The sequence below is a fragment of the Sardina pilchardus genome, chromosome 18, assembly GCF_963854185.1.
Source record: "Sardina pilchardus chromosome 18, fSarPil1.1, whole genome shotgun sequence".
Taxonomy (NCBI): domain Eukaryota; kingdom Metazoa; phylum Chordata; class Actinopteri; order Clupeiformes; family Clupeidae; genus Sardina; species Sardina pilchardus.
In genome coordinates, this window is record NC_085011.1 from 31,861,376 (window position 1) to 31,882,764 (window position 21,389).

The following is a 21,389-nucleotide window of genomic DNA, read 5'->3' on the forward strand; positions in this document are numbered from 1 at the left end:
CCTGAGCTGTGCTGTGTGTGTGAGTGTGGCTTGCAGTTGTGTGCCTGTCTGTATTTGGGTATTGTGTTTATAGAGACTAATTTCTAATTTGAAACAAATAGGTTTGGATGAGCATGTCTTTTGGTAAGAAATGTGTTGAGGAATCTTTTATGGAACTGACTGAGCGAAATCTGAGATTTACCAAATAGATTTAAATGAGAATTGCTTGAGTAAAGAATGAGACATATAAATGAGACAAAACTGAGCATTATTTAAAACATAGCTGAGATCTCATTAGTAGATTAAAGGGAGTCTACACTGAGCCTAACACGAGATCTACCAAAGAGACTTAAATGAGAATTTCTTAAGTTTACAAGGAGAGCTCTCTGGTGACTCAGCCTGAGTAAAATATGACACATACAACATGGACAAAACTGAGCATTATTTGAGACCTAATTGAGATCTCATTTATAAATCAAAGGGAGTCTACACTGAGATAACATAACTCTTTGGCTCCCGAGACAAACCTGAGAAGCGTGAGACAAAGGCAATAATCTCATTTTTGTATCACTGTGATCTCATTATTGTCTAGGAGAAACAAATGAGAAACAAAAGAGATCTCATTCTAAGAATTTCTTTCCTCTGGGGACAGCTATAGAAAGGTGACCTTTTAGCGTTAAAGGCGATGCAATGAAAAATGTGCGTGCACCTAAATTTTGTGCTTGTGCACCTAAAATTAATCTAGATTAATTTCAAGATTACAGTGAGATTAATCTAGATTAAAAAAAAATAATCTATGCTCACCTCTACTTATTTCACAACAATGCGAGTCTTGCGTTCGGCCATGTTTTTCCAGGCTGCTATTCTCTTTTCTCACAGCAGATGTCGCAAGGGTTCCCATAAGGTTCCTGTCAGTCGGGCATGAGGATAATATTTTAACATAAAACATATAGTTTATATATGTGCAATATGTAGCCTATTATGTTATTTATTTTAATAACTATTTTTCCTTTACATGGCATAGTGTATGGAGGCGATTTGCAGTGGTAAAATGTACAAACTATTTTCTATTATGATATTCATTCCAGGTTTTTGTGGCGGCGGGTGGCTCAATACTAGCTCTCTCATTGTTCTTGTACGTGAATCTGTTGGTGTAGGGCTAAGCATCTAACCTTCTACGCCTACGACCGGGTTTCGATTCTCTGTGTAGGTCTATCTCTTTTTAACTCTCATCTTTAGATTGAGTCTGAATGATAAATGTGGTGAAGAATACATGTATATCATGATATTAATGACATCTCCCCGAAATAAGCCAAATGTAAAGTAAGCATTTGAATGATTAAACACATAGCAAGGGAACAAATCATTCACAGCAAGCGAAACTTCAGTGGGGGCAGGGAGGTAGACTTGTTGTTAGACTCCCCTAAAAGGAGTGTCTAAAGGTCTAAAGCTGCCAGTTACAACTGTTGTTCAAAAACAATTTACGATTAGATAGTTGTTTTTATTAAACTGCATGTAAAGCTTGATATTATTGGGAGGAATTATTAACCTTATCATTAGCCTTCCAAAGCACTCTTCCCTCGGAAAACATCGCAGAAGCCCGCTACTTGTCTTTCCCACGACTCCAAAACAAAACTGTTAGGCCTATCTGTCACAGCAATAGGCAAGTCAATTTTGAATCACAATGGTCAAAGTTTCAGCACTTTTTTGGATTGTTCTGACGGTACATTTATGACAAGATGCAACAACTTGATTATTTTCAGCCGATAACTGAATGTTATAGCCTATTCATAGATTAACTGCACTCAAACTAAAAACTGTCAGGGAACAAAACTTCTGCGATCTTTCAGACATGCAAGTGACTTGTCTGTGGCAAATGCAAAGACTTCACCAAGGCTGTGTTTTGAATGTTGATAAAGCGAATGTAGCCTACGCATTCTGATGCGTTGAAGGGAACTTGACCCGTGCTACCCTATGCTGTCTCCAATTCTAAAGTGTACAAAACGTTAAGTGCCGCAACGTTAACTCCCTTGACTAGTACGCAGGAAGTCTGGGTTCACATCCCGCCACGAGCGAAATGTTGTAGCTCAGCTTGACTGACTTCACTGACCGTTTTTCAACGTCGTCGAACAAACTATCTGAAATAAACGGATGAATCCCAATACTGTTTACCATTAACGAAAAATAATTTCGCCAGCCAATAATTTTCTAAGCCAAATTGAGCCGCCATCTGACAAACTTTGGCTAAGCCAGTTAGACTTTTTGCATCTAAAAAGAATTATATCATAGAGACACACGCGAAAAATAAACGATAGCCTATAAACGATTCCCACTGGATACACCACATCAGTATTGTGCTCGTTGCTACGATAGGCTACACAGGACTCAGCTGCATGTTCTGTAGACATGAAGTGGCAACTAAAGCCATTATCAGCCATGAAAACTTTGGCGGCTGCAGCAGCATTTAGGTTTTGGCTGAGCCAGCTAGCCAGCCACTAACTTCATCAGCCAGCCGTTATTCTCAAAGCAAATGGTTTCGGGGTCTATACATAACACACTATCCATTGCAAACCTATTTGAAACCGATCATTACCCCTCCCCCATACAAGTCTAACCAGTTCACGGAGGGGGGGGGGGGGGGGATCGTTTTGCTACGTGTGTGGACATGGTCTAAGGCTACAGACATCACTACGGCATTGACAACTGACATCCCACCCCCACCCCCTCTCTCTGCCCCCTGCATAGGCTGTAGGCTGGCTGTTTGTTGTTTACATGCAACTCGTGGAAGAATGCACAATCATGTTTCATCGCATATGCACGTTTCAGAATGTTCAAATTCGCCAGCGTGCGTAGAATAGAATATACTTTATTGATGCCTTGCTCAAAAGAACTTCTGTCATAAACAGGTCGGGGATCGAACCAGCAACTCTTGGGCGTAGGGGGCGAAGCTCTAACCAGTGGTCTACAGCTCTGTCTCCTGAAGACATTGGCCCAATCCCAATGTCAGCCCTAAAGACTAAGAACTAAAGACTCACAGACTTAATTGATCTCAGGTGCTAAGTGAGTGAGTGTGTGAGGCCACATAGGCTCAGATAGGTATTTGGGATTGGGACAGCACTTCACGAGATCACATGTACCTTGGCGATGTTTACTAACAAAGACGTTGCTAACATTTGCACCATGCACGTGTGTCGTGCGCGCTGTTGTTTACCTTCATTTCCGGATTTTTCTATGATCTCCGCGGTAAACGTCACAACACTTTGAACTGTGGGTAATTCCCTTAGGTTAAGTCTGCACCGATGCAGACTCACGGAAAGGGCTCGGTAAGTCTGTACTCAAACCCTCCCGCCCGTTGTAATTCGACATTGGGACAGCCCTAAACCCTTACGAATTGCGCGAGAACGCGCACCAAAGTCCGTGAGTTCGTGAGTCCGGACATTGGGATTGGGCCATTAAAATGTGTCTCAATGCTGAATCACGAATTCACATAGAAGTTAGCTTAAATTGTAGAAACAATAGGCCTATAGCTTTTTTTCAGTAGACATCGAAACATAGCCTACTCATTAGCAAAACTGAGAATATCTTTCATTCATAATTTTTAATTAGCCTACTTCTCGCGCCTATGCCTGCTCAGCATAGCTGCTCTCTCTATCTCCCTCCCTCCGAGGTAGCTAGACCCTACAAGATGCTTCTCCCTAAATGAATGACAGTTGTTTTAGAAAGTAGCCGCGGTAGCCTGTAAAATGCGGCATGAAATCCTGACTACTGTGTAATTGAAACCAGACTAGGCTAGGCTCTTTGTTCCAGGTCCGATCATTTTCGGCGGCGCGAACATAGCCTATAGGCTACCTATTAAATGAATAAGTGAATTTGGGGAGTGAATTAGAACTAGCCACCCATTCATTTTAGAGCTTAGATTATCTGCCCAAACCCGAACTGCTGGTTACGGATCTCGAGATCCAACAACACCGGTGTTGGGTCGAGACTTTTCATCCTTCCCCTACCGTCGGGTCAGGCTCCTAATCACAGAACGAATATGCCTCCGTTTTAAAATAGCCTATAAATAACATTTCTAAGTAGCATACAAAATGTAAAAACGAAATATAAAAGATGAAATACTATGAAAAAGTTGAAAGTCAAGTTTGCTTAAGGTTTGTCCAAGAATTCTTCCAGAGTTTTTACCTCAAACAACACAAATCAACACAAATAAATGAACAGATAACTCAAACGTGCTGTGTCATAATGAAACAACCACAGACTATCAACATCACGGTCTGACAAATTTATGACCGAACGATTTGATTCGTGCACGAAGCGCCATCTAGCTGTCGTTATGTGTAAGTAACAGCCTCCCAGTCTAAGGACTCAGCGGTCTTTTGACCGCCTCGCCGCGATTTAAGTAGTTCACACCAGCACGGCGCTTCTAGTAGGTTGTCAAAGCGGTCAAATGACCGGGGCGCGGCGCTTCTAGGTATAAGTGGGTCAGAACTGCACCGCGCTTCTAGTGTTAAGCCCTCAGTCTTTGCCTTGTCATTGTGTTGTGTTTATGTACGTCACGATTGTTCTGTTTGTGGTATGGTCACAAGTAAAGTCAAGTTTGTGTTAAGTTCTGAGTCCTGTCCTGCATTTGGGTCTTCAGTCTGTGTCGCAACCCTGACACTTGCTGCTTCCTCAAGAAGGCTGCATCTCGTTTCTGTCTTTCCATCTTCCGTTCAACTTCTTCCTTTTCCTCCTGTAGGAGATGAACCAAGGGCAGCTTCTTTTTGGTCTGCAGCCATCTGCTTCTCCTCAGCTTCAAGTCTTCGGAGCTTGTCTTGGCGGTGCTCTTGCTCTGCCCTGATTCTCAATACAGCTTGTGCATACTCAGCAGCAGCTTCTTGTCTTTTAACAAATGATGCGTTGGAATTAGCATTAGCATCAGGCCAAATCATCTCTTTGTCTGTTCCTTGCATTTGAATCTGAGCATTCTCTGTGACAATCTTAGTGACTGATGTACTTTTATCCAACTTACAGCGTAGGTCATGAGATGGAGTGTCAATACTTCTGTATGCATCGTAAACTTTATTAAGATCACTTAATTCCTTTTGCATTCGACTTAAGTTGTCCTGTAGGATGCTACTAGTAACCTGTCTCATGACAGATTTTTTAGCTACCTTGGTCAGAACTTTCCAGCATTTATAAATAAAGTAGAAACGGCGCAGAAGCCCACTTAGCTTTTTTTCCTGTAATTCCCTACCCTTTTCAGTTAATGTACGGGATCTTTCACTTTTACGAGGTTTGTGCTACTGGTTGGGTGTTAGAATTGGCTGTTTGCTGTGGCTCCGTTGAACTAGGAGAATAATCAGTATGAATAAAAAAGAGAGAACAATTTTTAATACCCAAATAAATGAACTAAGACTGGTTACTGTCCCTTAAATAAAATAAGCATTACCTTAAACAAGACTTGTCTATACCTAGAGCAAAATACACTACAAAAAGCATATAGTTAGCCTGTAAAAGTTCAATCATGAATGCAAATTGTCCATGGACTTAAGCAACTTAGCTAACATTTTCAACATTCAATTCAATGAACAAAGTTCAAGGTGCTTTAAGACACAACCTGTCTTAAACAACAGTTGTAACCCAAACTCTATCCAAACTCCGCTTAGAATTTGCCGTCACGTAGGCATTCGGCTGAGCGCGACACTAGCTCCCAGGTCGGCTTGTGCCAACCTCGAAAACGGGCTCCACAAAGGCCGTCAAGGGCAGCTTCTGCTCCGGGTTCAACTTGCTTGCAGACGGTGTAGCTTGCTTACTGGTGCCGAGTTCGACTGTCACTCCCTCAGGAAATACGCAAGGCCTTTAGTTCTCAGTTACGGGTGGTTTATTTTCTTTCTTTAATTAGTCTTCGTCCACCGTCGAACTGCTAGAGTTCAGTATTAAACACAATACATTCACTCAGTTAAAAGGTAATATAAAACACACTCAAATCACATATCATTCAGCAAATAAGTCCACATACCTCGCTGGCTGCACACACCATGAGGGAATGAGAAACAAAAACCCCAAAGTCCTGCGATGTATAAAAAAGCTTAAAAGGTCCAGTGTAAAAAGTCTTTAAACTATGTGGAATGCCGACATGACCACGAGTTATGTCTCACGCACAGCACTCGGCCGTCCAGAGGTGCTTTCAAGTTCACCGAACTTAGGCGAACATAGGCGAACATTCGCAAACAGTATTCCGTTAGCCTTGAGTTTTTGGCGAACGTTTGCTAACAATCGCAAACAGTCTGAGGAGGTGGTGCGCCGCGAACATACAGTGGAACTGGACGTGAGTTTGACGAACGCAACAATGCAATTACTGTTAGAATGGAAGGTTAACACCAAATCGTTCAAATTTAACAGTTCAAAGAAAACATGTTCACCTCGAAAGTTCGCCTATGTTTGCGAATTTGAACGCACCTCATGTGAGCTGTGCAACACTTTCCAATGTCCGTGTGGAACATGTTCTAAATTGACCCTTAGGCCTATCAGCTGATTCAACACACACAAAAGGTAAACAAAATTATACACAACATAACATCGCAAATTATAACAACAACCAAAATCATACAAAACAAAATCAACCTTGGCAGTTACACATAGCCTACAACATTCGCAAAACGGAGAACATCTTTCACTCATAATTTTAGCCTATTGCTCTCTTTATCCTTCCGAGGTAGCCTAGACCCTAGATGCTTTTCCCTAAATGAATGAAAATTGTTTTAGAAAGTAGCCGTGGTAGCTTGTAAAATGCTGCATGAAATCCTGGCTACTTTATAATTGAAACCAGACAAGGTTTCGTCTTTGTCAAACATGTTTGATATTGTCGTAACGGCAAAACAAGAAAAAGACTGACTCCGACGGACTTAAAACAGCTAAGATTGGCACCTTACACTAAACGATTTAGCTAACGGGAGCGCGCCGCGATTCCAGTACAACTCCCAGTACAACTCCCAATTTTGGAAATTTAGTCGCCGACTGTTAAACAGACCAGCCTTTAGCTAGATATCAGATAATCACCTCCGTTGTGACTGTAGAGGTGAATGCTACTTCTGGCCATTTACTGTAATAGTCTGTTAGGGTGATGGCATAACGACAGTCCCAGGTAGCACGTTGGAAAGGACCGGTTATGTCAATGGCCACCTTTGAATTTTGTGCACAAACCCTTTGCATAGCCAATCTCCTGTACCTGGATCTCGGGTGCAAGTTGTGGTATTGTGCTTGGTGTAGTAGGTGTCCTCTGTGCAGTAGAATGATCAGAGCTGTTAGTTTTAACAACTTTTGTGCCGTCAATACGCATGTGTATTTACAACTATGAATGAGCCTGTAGTAGAATGCCCATCATGAGTAACTGTGGCATGCATACACCCTTTAACACCCTTTAACAGGTTCACTGCTGGCTCAGAAAGTTCACATTTAGGAAAGAGAGTTTGGTAAGTGCTCTCTGGAATAATAGAAACTAATGAACCTGTGTCTACAATTAGCTCAACATCATGAGAATGTCTATTTGCATTCACTTGCACAGTACAGAGAATTTTATCTTGCACAGTATCAGTCATGTAAAGCACAGTCAGTTCGTTAATGACTATTTCACGCACATCCTTTTGTCCAGACCGACACATTTTCGAAAAATGTCCCACTTTTCCACATGAATTGCATGTCACTTTAGCAGCAGGGCATGAAGGTTTATTTGCTAGGTGGTTGGTGGATCCACAACGGTAGCATTACGGCGATTAGTTGTAGACGCCATTGAGGAAGCAGGAGTCTTTTGTTCTTTTTGGCGGGTCTTCCTATGATGTTTATGTATGGCCTTCACCGACGCAGCAGCAGCAGTAATAGCCGCCGTTGCGGAAGCAGCAGTAGTGTCGGAGAGAATGCCTGCATTTCATGGCATGCTAGCTCTCGGCCATGTCCAATTTGTCAAAGTAGCTCTCGGAGGAAAAAAGGTTGGAGACCCCTGCTCTAAATGATAAAGTAAATTGAGTTTTATTATTATTATTATTATTATTATTATTGTTGCCGAAGTAAGTTGAAGTTGCTATTAGGTTTTCCAATGCATAAGCTTATAAGTTTGGTAGTCCCCAAGCTAGTGGCAAGCTTTGCTACCTCAAAGTTAATCATTGTTATCACTCAGTCCTTCAGTGATAAAAAGTGATAATAATGTAATCAAAGAGTGCATACATGGTTGTATTTTTTCCTTTGTAAGTGAAAAGAAAGGGAATAAAAAATAACTGTTTATGCAATGCATTACCTTGCTCTTCTTCCAACCACTGCCATCTTGTGTGTACAAGTCAATTGGCAAATGAGGCTTAAGTTACTATCAATGGGCACCAAAGATGGAGAGTTCGGTAATCAACTTGCTCTTGTATTATTAACATCATCAGTTGAAATTTTATAATAGAATCCAACCAATGTTTATATATTATGCAACAGGTCCAGATGACTGTTATGAAGGAGATGGAGAGTCATACCATGGTAAAGTTTCTGAAACTGAAGATGGAGACGAGTGCCTATACTGGAACTCTCATTTTCTTCTCAGCAAAGGAGTTAACCCCTTTACTGCCTATGAAGATGCAGATGGATTGGGTCCCCACAATTTTTGCAGGTAATTTTCTTAGTTTTGGTTCCTGGTTTATACTGTATGTTTGTCTGTGTGCATGCAGGATTACGATAACATACTGGCCAGTTTTCCCTGAAACTAAGCATGGTCCGATAAATATTTTGGGCAGATCCATCACTAGACAACTGTAGGGATTTAGCTTCAGTTTGCACTCTATGCCATTCATATCTGGTTTGCCCTCTAGTGCTCAGCAAGCACAAGCATTTCATTAAGGATGGTCTCAACCAAACCAGTGTCTTTGAAGTTCATGAAATAGTGTTCTCATGACGTGGACTTCTGAATATCCGTTCGCATGGCTTCTCATACTAACTGCTATGCAGATGACACACAGCTCTATCTGTCCTTTCCACATGATGGCACAGATCTCGGATTGCCTCTCAGACATATCTACATGAATGGCAAGAATTGTAGGAGACGTTCTCGACAACCAACAATCTTGTTGCCTCGGTTGCCCAGTCGTGCCGTTTCGCACTCTACAACATATGGAAAAACAGGAGTTACTTGACTCAAGATGCTACCCAACTCCTGGAACAGGCAATGTCTTACAGCTTGACTACTGTAATGCCCTCCTGACAGGTTTCCCAGCCTGTGTAGCAAAACCCCTGCAGATGATCCAGATGACCAGGCGACGCACCTGGTCTACAACCAACCCAAAAGGGCACATGTCACCTCACTGCTCATCCAGCTACACTGGCTACCTTTGGCTGCCCGAATCAAATTCAGTCTCTAACACTTGCCTACAAAGTAATCTCTGGCTCTGCTCCCATGAATGCCCTCATACAAGCATATGCTACCACCCAACTGTTGTGCTCCTCAGGTGAACAACGTGTAGATCTGCCACTGGTATGCTCAGGCCATTCCAAACTTTTTTCATCTGTTGTTCCTTGTTGATGGAAAGCATCTTCAAAACACTTCTGAAGACCTAGTTCTTCAGAGAACATCTCTCATAACACTTACAACTAGTATTGCTGACCCTAGACTTAACCACCTGACTATAACTGACACTTGACTGTTTAACTACACTACCACTAACGCCACTGCCCCCAGACCAACTTACATAATGAGGAATAAAATTCAAGCTAAAAAGTAGAGGCTACCTTAAGGCTGGCTTACATTGCACGATTTTGGTCTGTTTTAACAGTCGGCGACGAAATTTCCACAATCGGGCGGAAATCTTGGGAGTTGTACTGAAATCGCAGCGCGCTCCCGTCATCTAAATCGTTTAGTGTAAGGTGCCAATCTTAGCTGTTTTAAGTCCGTCGGAGGCAGTCTTTTTCTAGTTTTGCCGTTACGACAATATCAAACATGTTTGATATTATCGGAAGTCTTTTCAGTCGTGGCTCATGCAAATAGTGACGTGAACATTAAAAACCAATAGTAACCTTGCGCGAACATGAAACAGGAAGGGGCAAAATAGGCGACAGCTGTAGCCTTTATGATTATTTGTTATTTCATTTCTTATAATTTATTAGTCGGCTGTTCTACGTGACAGAACAACTCTATATCTGTTAGTGATGTCACACATCAAACAATGCTGCAGAAACGCGAAAAAATTACTTAGCCTACTCATATCAATCATGTGATTTCCTGTGAATGATGACGTGTAGCCTATTGCACGATGGAAATAATTTGAAGGAATCTAGGAGCAGTCTTGTAAATAGTGACCCACAGTCTTTGCAAAATCCTAATCTGAGACTGGCCTGTGACTAAAAACTCAATGAATTGTCTCTAGATGTGAGAGGGTCTGAGACTGTAGTTTTTCAAAAATCTTTTCCAAATCTTTGCAAAGTCTGGCAATGTAAGGTAGGCTTTAGGTAGGAATAACTACAGCATCAGTCAATACTATAGAGGATAAAAGTGCAGACATAAGTATTCAAAGTGTGGTATAACACCCGGTTATGGTATTGTTGTTTTGGATTTGTTTGTGGACTTACGTGTGAAACAGTGCTGAAGCGCCTTTTGACGGAGAAAGATCTCACGTTTCAGAAAGCAGTGGATTACGCAGTATCTGCTGAGACTGCAGTGCGCGACATGCAGCAGTTAAGCGGCTCGCACAAATGCAGCGTTTTCCCAAAAATGCTGTTGTTGCGGTAAAACGAATCATACTGATGATGACTGCTGGCACAAAGATTGTGACTGCCACCAGTGTGGGAGGAAAGGCCACACTAAACGCATGTATAAGAGCAAAGCCAAAAGCAGCCAAGACAGAGAATGGAAACGGAAAGTGGCAAAAACGGAGAAAGGTAATGCAATTAAGCACAGTTTAAAAGATAGAAAGAAGAGAATTCATCATGTTTGAAGCAGGGAAAAATGGAAGTGAAAGTGAAGACAAAATCTGACACTGACTGTGAGTTGGGACTGTATTCCATGTCGCAAAAAGGGAAATATTCACGAATCACAGTGCTGTCTGTAGTAAATGGAAAGAAAGTGGAGATGGAACTGGATGAAGGGGCTGCTGTGTCGTTGATTCCTTGGGAACACTACAAAAGCACGCTAAGTCAACCCACGGATGTCATGCTAAAGTTATACACTGGAGAGCCTCTGGCACTAGAAGGGGTAATCAACCCAGATAGCAATTAGTCATTGAATCTACGTTGAATCAACATTACCTCGTCAACACTTGAATCATTGAATCAACATCGCACTGCAACGTTGATTCTACAACATTTTGCACCCTCTATTATCATTGAACCAACGTTGAAAGTGTAATTACAAATCAATGGAATTTCAATGCTGTATCAATGAAAATTAATATTGAAACAACGTTGAAATTACAGCCCAACTAAAGATCAACGTGATTTCAATGGTATTTCAATTGATATTAAACCACAGTAAACCAGAATTAAGCAGGCAAAATATTGGTAAATTCATATCCTGCTTTATCTACAGCCAGGATAAATTAGGCTAGCCAGAAGCTTAGGCTGTATGGTTTAGGCTACACAAGCTTGCACAAATAACCATGGACAACTTCTTATCAGTTTGAAAAGCAAGTGCATTTATTCATCCACTCTTAATTCAGAAATCCACGTGTGCTGTGCTTCACTGCCATCCATTCTGTATAGCATCCCACCTCGTCCACCATCCAGCTGCAGTGAGACGGCAGAAATAGAAGAAAAAAGTGACAAGTGTTAGAGAAATGTGTTCAACTGAAACTGATAGCAACCCTAAGTGAAACATTTTGACAGCGATAGTAAATATTTTATGTAAATCATACGAATATAATAACTTACTGAAAACGTAGGTAGGCCATGGACAACTTCTTCAGTTTGAAAGGCAAGTGCAATTTATTTATCCACTCTTCACATAGAAATCCACGTGTGCTCGTGCTTCACTGCCATCCATTCATCCATAAACCTCCCGGTTGCAGCTAGTCATCCTCCACCATCCAGCTGCAGTGAGAAGGCAGAAATAGAAGGGAAGAGACAGTGTTAGAGAAATGTGTTCAACTAAAACTGATGGCTACTTACAAGTGAACCTTAAGAATAATCATAGAATATATAGCTGCTAGAAGATGGTGTTAGCATAACTCCGTTTTTTAAGTTAGACTCACGGAGTTGCATAGTTCGCAACACGTTAACGTTAACCAGGACATCATCTTCAGCCTAACATTTTGACCGTAACGTAGCAAATATTTTATGTAAATCATACGAATAATAACTTACAGAGAACTTAAGTAGCTGCTAGGCCTAATTAAAAATTAGACTGCCGAGTAATGTTAACATTATGATGATCTGTCGTAACTTAAACAAGTAGCAGTGCTAGGCTAGCTAGCCTATTTAGTTAAACAAGCATGAGTCTGTTTGTAAGTCGTAACAGTACGATGCAGATAAACTGTGAACATTTGATGTAGCCTAGTACAATTTCACAATGAAACATTAACGTTAGATAAATAAAGCTGCTTGCTTACCATTAGGAGCGGCGAACTTGAGAGAGAGTTGAACACCGTTGGTCTGACTGAACTGTTGCTCCCAATGATCTTCCGACCCGCAAACAATTTAAACGTCGTCGCGCGGTCATCTATAAACCCACCACTTTTCAATCACCACGTCAAGATTTCCCAGTCAATCATAAATCCACGACTTTTCAATGTCTTTAAGTGAACGCTATATCGATGCTCTATCGATTATGACAATATGAACTATAAACCAATGTTGTTTCAATGCATCTGTTATCAATGCTCTTGCACTGTCGGGTTTTTGTCAGGATTGTAATGCTGTTTCAATGTCTATTTACATTGAGATTTCAATCTCAACCAAAATGATGATTTAGATGGAAAATCAACATCATATCAATGTCACCTTGCTATCTGGGAAGGTAAGTAAAATTAAACAAGCAATGTGCTGATTTGTCCTTGTATGTACTTAAAGTTGATGCACCTGCACTGTTTGGTAGAGAGTGGCTGAGAGTTCTTAAACTGAACTGGAGAGACGTAAAGACTGTACATGCAATTGAGCAAATAGAGAAAGACACCTTGGAGGCTGTGTTAAAAAGACACTCAGCTGTTTTCTCTAAAAATCTAGGCACAATGAAAGGAATTAAAGCCACATTGACTATTAGACCGAGCAGTGTACCCAAGTTCTGCCCACCACGGAACGTGCCCTATGCTCTTCGACCTCGAGTTGAGGCCGAACTGAAACGACTGACTGAGCTCGGAGTGATCTCACCAGTGGAGCGTAGTGAATGGGCCACGCCTGTGGTGCCTGTCAGCAAAAAGGATGGCACAGTGAGACTTTACCCTCAACCCAGCTCTCTGCTTGGATAAGTTCCCAATTCCACGTATTGAGGACCTTTTTGCCTCTAGCAGGAGGTCAACACTTCAGTAAGTTAAACTCATTGAATCTACAGATGGAGAAGAGAAGTGTAGGGAGCTGCTGACGATCTCTACACAAAAAGGACTATTCCTGCTTCCCTTTTGGAGTAGCATAAGAGGACCAAGACTGCCATATGCGCACTGCTACCTGGATGACATCCTAATCAGTGGTCCTGACGAACAAACGGGCCTCAAAACTCTTGATGCAGTCCTAGGCATCTCAGGCCTGCATCTCAAGTCAGAGAAGTGCCTGTTTTTCCAGGAGTCCGTGGAATACTTGGGCCATACAGTGGGTATAGTAAGTATTCACACCCATGCTAAAGTTGACTAAAAAGAGGAATATAAAATCATCTTTTGAGAATTGATTGTAATGCCTTAATTCAAAAAATGAGTAAAAATCAAACCGCTAAGGGCACTAATTTTCTTTGTGAAGAATGTATCGTAAATAGATAAATGTTCTTCCTTAACCCTTTCATGCACGCATTATGAAAAAAAGTGTCTAGATTTTTTTAGTATTGATTTTATTACTCTATATGAGCCCAATATTGAAAATCAGTTGGAATTTTTTAAAAATATGCTTTTATATAGAAGTTATGTTATTGTCCACGTATGTGGACAGTGCGCAACAAAGGGGTAAAAAAGAATAAAATGTAATGACAGAAAATGTGGAAACTATGGCCCCCTACTTCCTCCATACTACCCACCCAGCCCTCTACTACCCCCATACTACTCACCCACCTCTCTACTACCTCCATACTACCCGCCCAACCCCTCTACTACCCCTATTATTGCTCACAAACCCTCACCCACCCCTCTACTACCCCCATATTACCCACCTCTACTACCACCACTACCCAACCACCCCTCTACTACATCCCTACTACCCACCCCTCTACTACTAATCCACCCACCCCTCTGGTACTCTCATACCCACCCCTCTACTACTCACCCACCCCTCTACTACCCCCATATTACCATACCACCTTGGCATTACCACATGTAATTAGGTCATTATTTATAAATATGTTTACCAAATGTTTGTTTCTTAGTAATTTAAAGCAATTAAAATCATATTTGAAAAAAAAAAGAAAAAAAAAGTCCTAGTTACAAAATCTAATTTTTGGCCATTTAACTCCTCTGTTGCGCAACGTCCACATACGTGGACAGTTGCTTTTTAGGGTCTATAAACTCCATTTTACATCCGATTTAATTTCTGAAAACATAGAGTTGTTCAACACACCCTCCTGTACAGCATAATATTTTTTTTTACGTGATTTTGCCTTCTTGAGTACTAGATTTTTACAGATATGCCTGGAGCATTCAGCATATGGCCATTACTGTCACTCATGTTGAATTGATGATGTCATCAAGCAGTCAATATTCCAAATATAAGATGATACATATTGTTAATATATTGCCAAGGACCTACTAAAACTGCCCTGAAGTGGATTGGTGTATATCAACATGATACATAAGTAGAAAACAGAGTTAAAGTTACTGTCCACGCATGTGGACGTTGCGCATGAAAGGGTTAAATACAGGTTGCATAAGTATTTGACCCCTATGTTAAATTCCCATAGGAACAGGAGGATTTTTTATATGTTTTTATTTCTAAAGGCCAGCTATTTCATGGATCCCGGATATTATGCATCCTGATACATTTCCCTTGGCCTTTGGAATTAAAATAGCCCCACATCATCACATACCCTTCACCATAGCTAGAGATTGGCATGGTGCTTTTTCCAGTTAGCCTATTAGCCTGTTTGATTTGCATTGAGCTCAATGAGCATCAAACAGGCTAATAGGCTAACTGGAAAAAGCACCATGCCAATCTCTAGCTATGGTGAAGGGTATGTGATGATGTGGGGCTATTTTTACTCATTTTTTGAATTAAGGCTTTACAATCAATTCTCAAAAGATGATTTTATATTCCTCGTTTTAGTCAACTTTAGCATGGGTGTGAATACTTACTATACCCACTGTATCATTGACACAGCTGGACTCCACAAATCACCAGAGAAGGTGCGTGCCACTTGAAGCACCTGCACCAGGTGATGTCAGTCAGCTACGTTTGTTCCTGGGGATGCTAAATTGTTACGACGCTTCATTCCCGACCTGACCATCCTGACAGGCGAGATGCTAATTGTCTAATCCGATTCAATGATCTATGCTAGGCTGGAGCTAAAAGTTGTATCGCCAGACTCACAGAACGGCTGGATGAACGGGAAAAAGGTAAATTGTTTTGCTCAAGGGGAGGTGGAAAATTAGCTTAATTCCCCAAATGGTGGGATATCCCTTTAACTTTTGTTTTGCATGCAACACTCATTGTTGATGACGCATGCTTGGTTCTGTTCAAAACTGGTGGAAAAGGACCATCTCTCTCTCCCACTTGCTTCCTGTCTACGTCTTCACTGTCCTATCATAATAAAGGCAAAAAGGCCAAAAAAATATACTTAAAAAAAAAAAAAAAAAACTGGTGGAAAAGGGGGCTGGTTCACTAGATAGCACCATGGTTCAAAGACTATCGAACGGCCCCAGTTCAACACCGGGTTCACTGTCGATGGAAAACCGCCTATTGTCTAGCACTGAAGCTGCTGGCTGTAGGAAATCGACCTAGGTAAAATAGTTTTTTTTTTTTGTATTGACAGTACTCGGTGACCTCAATATGCTTTATGTCAGTTATTAGCTGTTAGCTAATTAGCTGGTTTGAATTGCATTGAGCTCAATGAGAATGAAACCAGCTAATTAGCTAACAGCTAATAACTGACATAAAGCATGCTAAACTCTTAGTATGTTAAGTGTTGACATGGGGTTATTTGAATTCCAAAGACCAAGGGGACTTTATCAGGGTGCATAGTGTCCTGGATCCATGAAATAGCTGGCCTTTAAAAATAAAAATAAAAATCCTCTATGGGAATTTAACATGGGCGTTCCAATCCTTATAGAGAGCCGAAGTCCCGCCCCTTCCGTTTGCCTCCATGGGATCTATCTTTGGATTTTTTTTAATGGCAGTCAATGGAGAAAGATAAATTATTTTCTGGTCCCGATTGTCTTGTGCCTTGATTTACCCATATGATGTTTGTCAATTTTAATGACAATTTTTCATGTAAAGACATTTGAAAAGTATGTCGTAACTAGTGAATTACAACATTGTGAAAGATCGTGTTTCCAACGACTACAAACACATCAGTCGCGTTAGTGACGTTAGACCAATTCACAGCCACTGGCGCCAGCAACGGGTCTTATTTGAGCTTCCCCCTTGCCGATGAAAATATCATGAGTCAGAGGATTAAACACATCAGATAAGTTGTATTTCATTCATAGACTGTACAAACACTACTGTTAAGTGACTTAGCTGGCAGCAAGATGTAACCGTTAACTAGCATAATAGCTAGCTAACTAACCAGCCTCTCGTTTGCTAGTTGGTGACGTGCATCGTTTGAGACGAGAGATGTAGTCCACTGAACGGATTCGCACAAAACTTACATAACTTTTAAAGTATAACGAAAAACAGAACTTTATTAATGTGAAAAATTATCTTTTAAATTCCCACACATCATATGTGAAATGCACGGTCCAACTCGAATGTCCTTAAAGGTTGAATAGTTCCTCATTGTTTCATTTAAGGCATTAAGATAAATTTCCAAAAGATGATTTTATATTTGACTTTAAGCATGTGTTCTAATACTTTTGGACAGAGGTGTAGTTCACCGTCAAAAGAGGAGTAGATAAAGCTGAAAATATTCAAGTTTAAAAGCTGTTGTGTGCAACAATGAATAATTCCATCATAATTGTTGTCACACTGTCTAACTCAGAAATCCAGATGGTGAGGTTAAACCTTGGTGCTTCATCAGAAGAAGGAATAGACTAAGATGGGAACTCTGCGATGTGAGGAAATGTTCAGGTATATTTTAGATTTTTTTCAGAAAGGCATCATAAACATATTTATTAGAGAAATTAGTTTGTGTTTTACATTTTACATTTTTCACAGATGGTGTTACTACATATCCCACTGAGCCCGAACCCATCACTGAAGATCCAAAAGCTACACTTACAGCCCCAGTGAAGCCTACTATTGCTCCTACAAGTCAACCCACCACTGTACCAGTGAAGCCTACTATGCTTGTAACTGAAGCCACTACAGCCCAAGACGGGAATATCACTGAGCCAATTAGGCAGTTTGCCACCTGTGGTAAGCCTCAACCACGGCGCATGTTAAATCGGATTTATGGTGGTATGAAGGCTATCCCAGGCGCCCATCCATGGCAAGCTTCTCTGCAGGTGCGACTCAAAGGCTCAAATCATGATTTCAGGCATATCTGTGGAGCGGTTCTTATTCATAGTTGTTGGATGCTGACAGCTGCCCACTGCATGTAAGTAAATACATACAGTATGACAATACTATTAGAATAGTCTGTTAAACTGTCAAAATCTAATCTGGAGTAGGGTCGGGGGCTTTACTTAATTTATGAACAGGTGATTCTCACAAATCAAGTTCTGTTTTATGCAATTCATGTGCACGCACATTATACACATAACATATCTTTACCACAAACACATCACAACAGTTCCCAGTATAACTCCACAGGACGTACCCACACTTTATTCAAAAAACAAAGTCTGGGAGTTGTTTGGGTTTTCACTCTCCTAAATCCTTCTCCAGGTGCATAGATGTGGCACCAACCCTGCTCCAGCAGGCAGGTATCTGTCTTAACACTTCCAGGTCTGAGGCCTTTCAGACACTCTGAGGCAGTTTACTACAACTTTAGATTTCTTAGTTTTTTGTCTAACTGAAAACATCCATGCAAAAGTGACACATATGGTTATAATCTAGTAGTCCTCAGCAATAAGAAAATCAGAGTGAAGTGAATGTAAATGAATTATTTTTATCTTAATAAAGTGTAAACACAACCTTACAAAATCCTATTGTCAAAGGTCTTCAAACTGTATAAAAAAAACACACTATGAATATATCTGTTGAAAGTCTGCATCTTGTAAACATAAGTACTGGTTACATCAAAGTGAAACAAATATTTGGTGGTTTTACAACTAATTGGAAAAACTTCCAAATAAGTTTGATTTCTTCACAGCCAAGTGATATTTCAGGTGCATACAGATTAGATGGGTGGGTCACACCTATAATTGTCCCCTCCCCACTGCCACTGGTAACTGTCAACGGGCTATCTGCCACAACAAAGGCAGCTCCATTTGCCCACTCTTGAAAAGAAGCCAAAACACAGGAAATCCAGATCACATAAAAAATTCAAACCCAAGATTCACGATGAGACGAGCTACAACCTTTCCTTTACTGTCTATGGCTACAACCTTCTGAAACATCTAGAACTAAACCCTGTCAACTCGTTGCAACATTGTTTCTAAAAGACAAGGGTTTCCATAAATACCTGGAGGTAGTAATGCTGATGGCCAGTTCTCCAAGAGTGGAATCTGGCGGCCACTCTTGGTCACATCAGCCCTCACGTTCCAAATAGCAGACAGGCATCTGTGTAGAGAGACCATCAGTATGCTAGAAGTTGTTAGGCGCCTTGTAGCAGCCAATAACATAATAATGGCTAATAACGTAATCATTGTAATGTAATAAAGCCAATATTGTAATAACTTGCTAAAAGTGCAATGCAATATCTGAACCAAAAATGTTACAGCTTACTCTAGCATATGTCAGTAGTGTGTGGGGTGTTACGAGGGCAGCCGAGAGATTTTTTATCGTCATGTGTGGGTTCTCTCAGATAAAAAATCGGTTGAGATTTATTAAATCTTTGTGTGTGTCTTTAGCCATGTTGACACAGCCGGCCATCCATGTGATGAAAGAGAAAATGTGATTTATTAGACCAGGCCTCCTTCCATTGCTCTGTGGTCCAGTTCTGATGCTCATGTGCCCATTGGTACCGCTTTCGGTTGTGGACAGGGTCAGCATGGGCACCCTGACTGGTCTGCAGCTCCATCTTTCTGAAAGCAAGAAACACCTTTCAGATTGAACTTTTTCTGCAATTTGATCAAGCACAGCTCCGTATGTTGGATTGAGCCTTCACTCCCCACGTATATCAGTGAGCCGTGGCAGCCCATGACCCTATCGCCGGTTCACCACCTTTCCTTCCTTGGACCACTTTTGATAGGTTCTGCCCACTGCAGGCTGGGAACACCCCACAAGAGTTGCAATACTGAATATCCCACCCACTGAGAGGGGCCTGATAGCGTGATAATCATTGTTATTCACTTTACCTTCAGTGGTCATAATGTCATTGCTGATTGGTATATGGACCATAATATTCTTCCTTTCTTACAGAAATCAAAACAATGAGATGCAAGTCACTCTGGGAGGATTGGACCTAGGAAAGAAGGAATTATTTGAGCAGACTGTGGCAGTCCAGATGGTTATAGTCCATGAGGGGTACAAAGAAACATCTTCAGCAGTTTACAATGATATTGGTGAGATATTCATCGCTGTGTTTTTTTTTCCAGTGATCACCAATTGGCAAACCCTGGTCTGTGAATGGCTTCCATCCAGTCTTTCAGTCTTTTGAAATGATAAAAAGATATTTTGTTATTTTGTTATCTAAAGGACTAACAGGCAAAATGTGGTGAGCTTAAAGGAATGATTTTGTTTTAACAACTTGCGGTTTATTTACTGTATGAATGATAAATTCATACTCATTTGGGAGCAAAACAAATACCAACACATTTTGGAGAGTAAGGGGCATTTACTATGCAGACATGATACATTTCCTTAAGATGGCTGCAACTGGAAGATTCTTCATCCGTTTGCACCCTCAATTAATGTTGAAACAACATTACAATTGGACAGGGCTTCAGTTATAACTAACTGTTATAGCTAAAGATCAATGTGATTTGAACAACATATTTCAATCAATATTGAACCACAGTGAACTACTAGCCTATTAATATTGCAACATTTTGGGACAATAATATCCTGCTTTACCTACAGCCAGAAAGAAAAATATCTGTCTTATCTGATTTAGGCTATTTGAGCTTGCAGATGGGACCACTGACGACTTCATCAGTTTGAAAAACAAGTTCCTTTAATTCACAAATTCACAAAGCTGCTTGTGCTTCACTGGCATCCAATCAGTTTGGCATGCATGGGCCACTCAGTTCAATTTCAATTTTATTTGTACGGGACAATGTGCAATTAATACATAAATGTGAACATTTGATGCATTGCACCAGAGTTAGCCTTAGGCTAGTTTTCATCTGCAGTCCCACAGAAAGAACAGATACAACATCTTAAGAAGACAAACATCACATAAGTAAGAAAAAATAAAAACAAGTAACAAGTAGCAACATATTATGTGTTGTCACAGGAGCATGCACCACATAATCAATGTACACACACACACACACACACACACACACACACAATGGAAAGAAGAGTGATGCTGAGAGTTGCAAGGAGTGATCAACTAGCAGTATGTGTGCATTGTTGTGACATTTTTAAGTGATTTTTTATATTAGCTTTGAAACTATCAAACAAACCACAGGTTTTTACATTGTCCGGGATGGTATTCCATTGGGTAATGGCTTTAAAAGAGAAGGCTGCTTGCCCAAAGGCTGAAGAGCGAAAGGGTACAGTGCAGTTGTGTACAGAAGCTATTCTAGTCGACCTTACAGAGCCAGCCGGACGGTAAGATACAAACTTGCCCAAACAGGTAGGAGCCAGGCCTTTTGAAATTTTGTAAACTGTTCAAAGATTGGAAAACACTCTAAAATTTGAAAAAGTGAGAAAATGATGTTTGTGTAGTATCCCACAGTGGTGGTACCTTAGTGGCTTTTTGTCAAAGACTTTCAGAGCCTGTTTGTACAGGGATTCTAAGGGCCTGATGGTTGTTGGACTGGCCTGCCCCCAACAGGTTATACAGTATGAGATGTGTGAAAAAATGAGGGCGTGAAGAAATATCTTTGCAGCCTCGGTGGAAAGAGAGGATC

General features: G+C 40.8%; 1 protein-coding gene and 1 long non-coding RNA gene across 3 annotated transcripts in view; one reads left to right on the plus strand and one right to left on the minus strand.

Annotated features, from left to right (window-relative positions):
* The window catches only part of LOC134064353 (hyaluronan-binding protein 2-like), a 100,473-nt gene that overhangs the window by 18,107 nt on the left and 60,977 nt on the right, over positions 1 to 21,389 (plus strand). For both annotated transcript variants that reach the window (XM_062520272.1, XM_062520273.1), the window contains 4 exons: positions 8,434 to 8,605; positions 17,246 to 17,334; positions 17,422 to 17,803; positions 19,732 to 19,874. In XM_062520272.1, coding sequence (XP_062376256.1) covers positions 8,434 to 8,605; positions 17,246 to 17,334; positions 17,422 to 17,803; positions 19,732 to 19,874 — 786 coding nt within the window. The remainder of the gene's footprint in view (positions 1 to 8,433; positions 8,606 to 17,245; positions 17,335 to 17,421; positions 17,804 to 19,731; positions 19,875 to 21,389) is intronic.
* LOC134064358 (uncharacterized) lies at positions 11,594 to 12,847 on the minus strand. Its single transcript, XR_009936294.1, has 3 exons — positions 12,528 to 12,847; positions 11,851 to 12,009; positions 11,594 to 11,706 (listed from the first exon to the last, which is right to left on the minus strand). It is a non-coding gene; the product is annotated as an uncharacterized LOC134064358 (long non-coding RNA).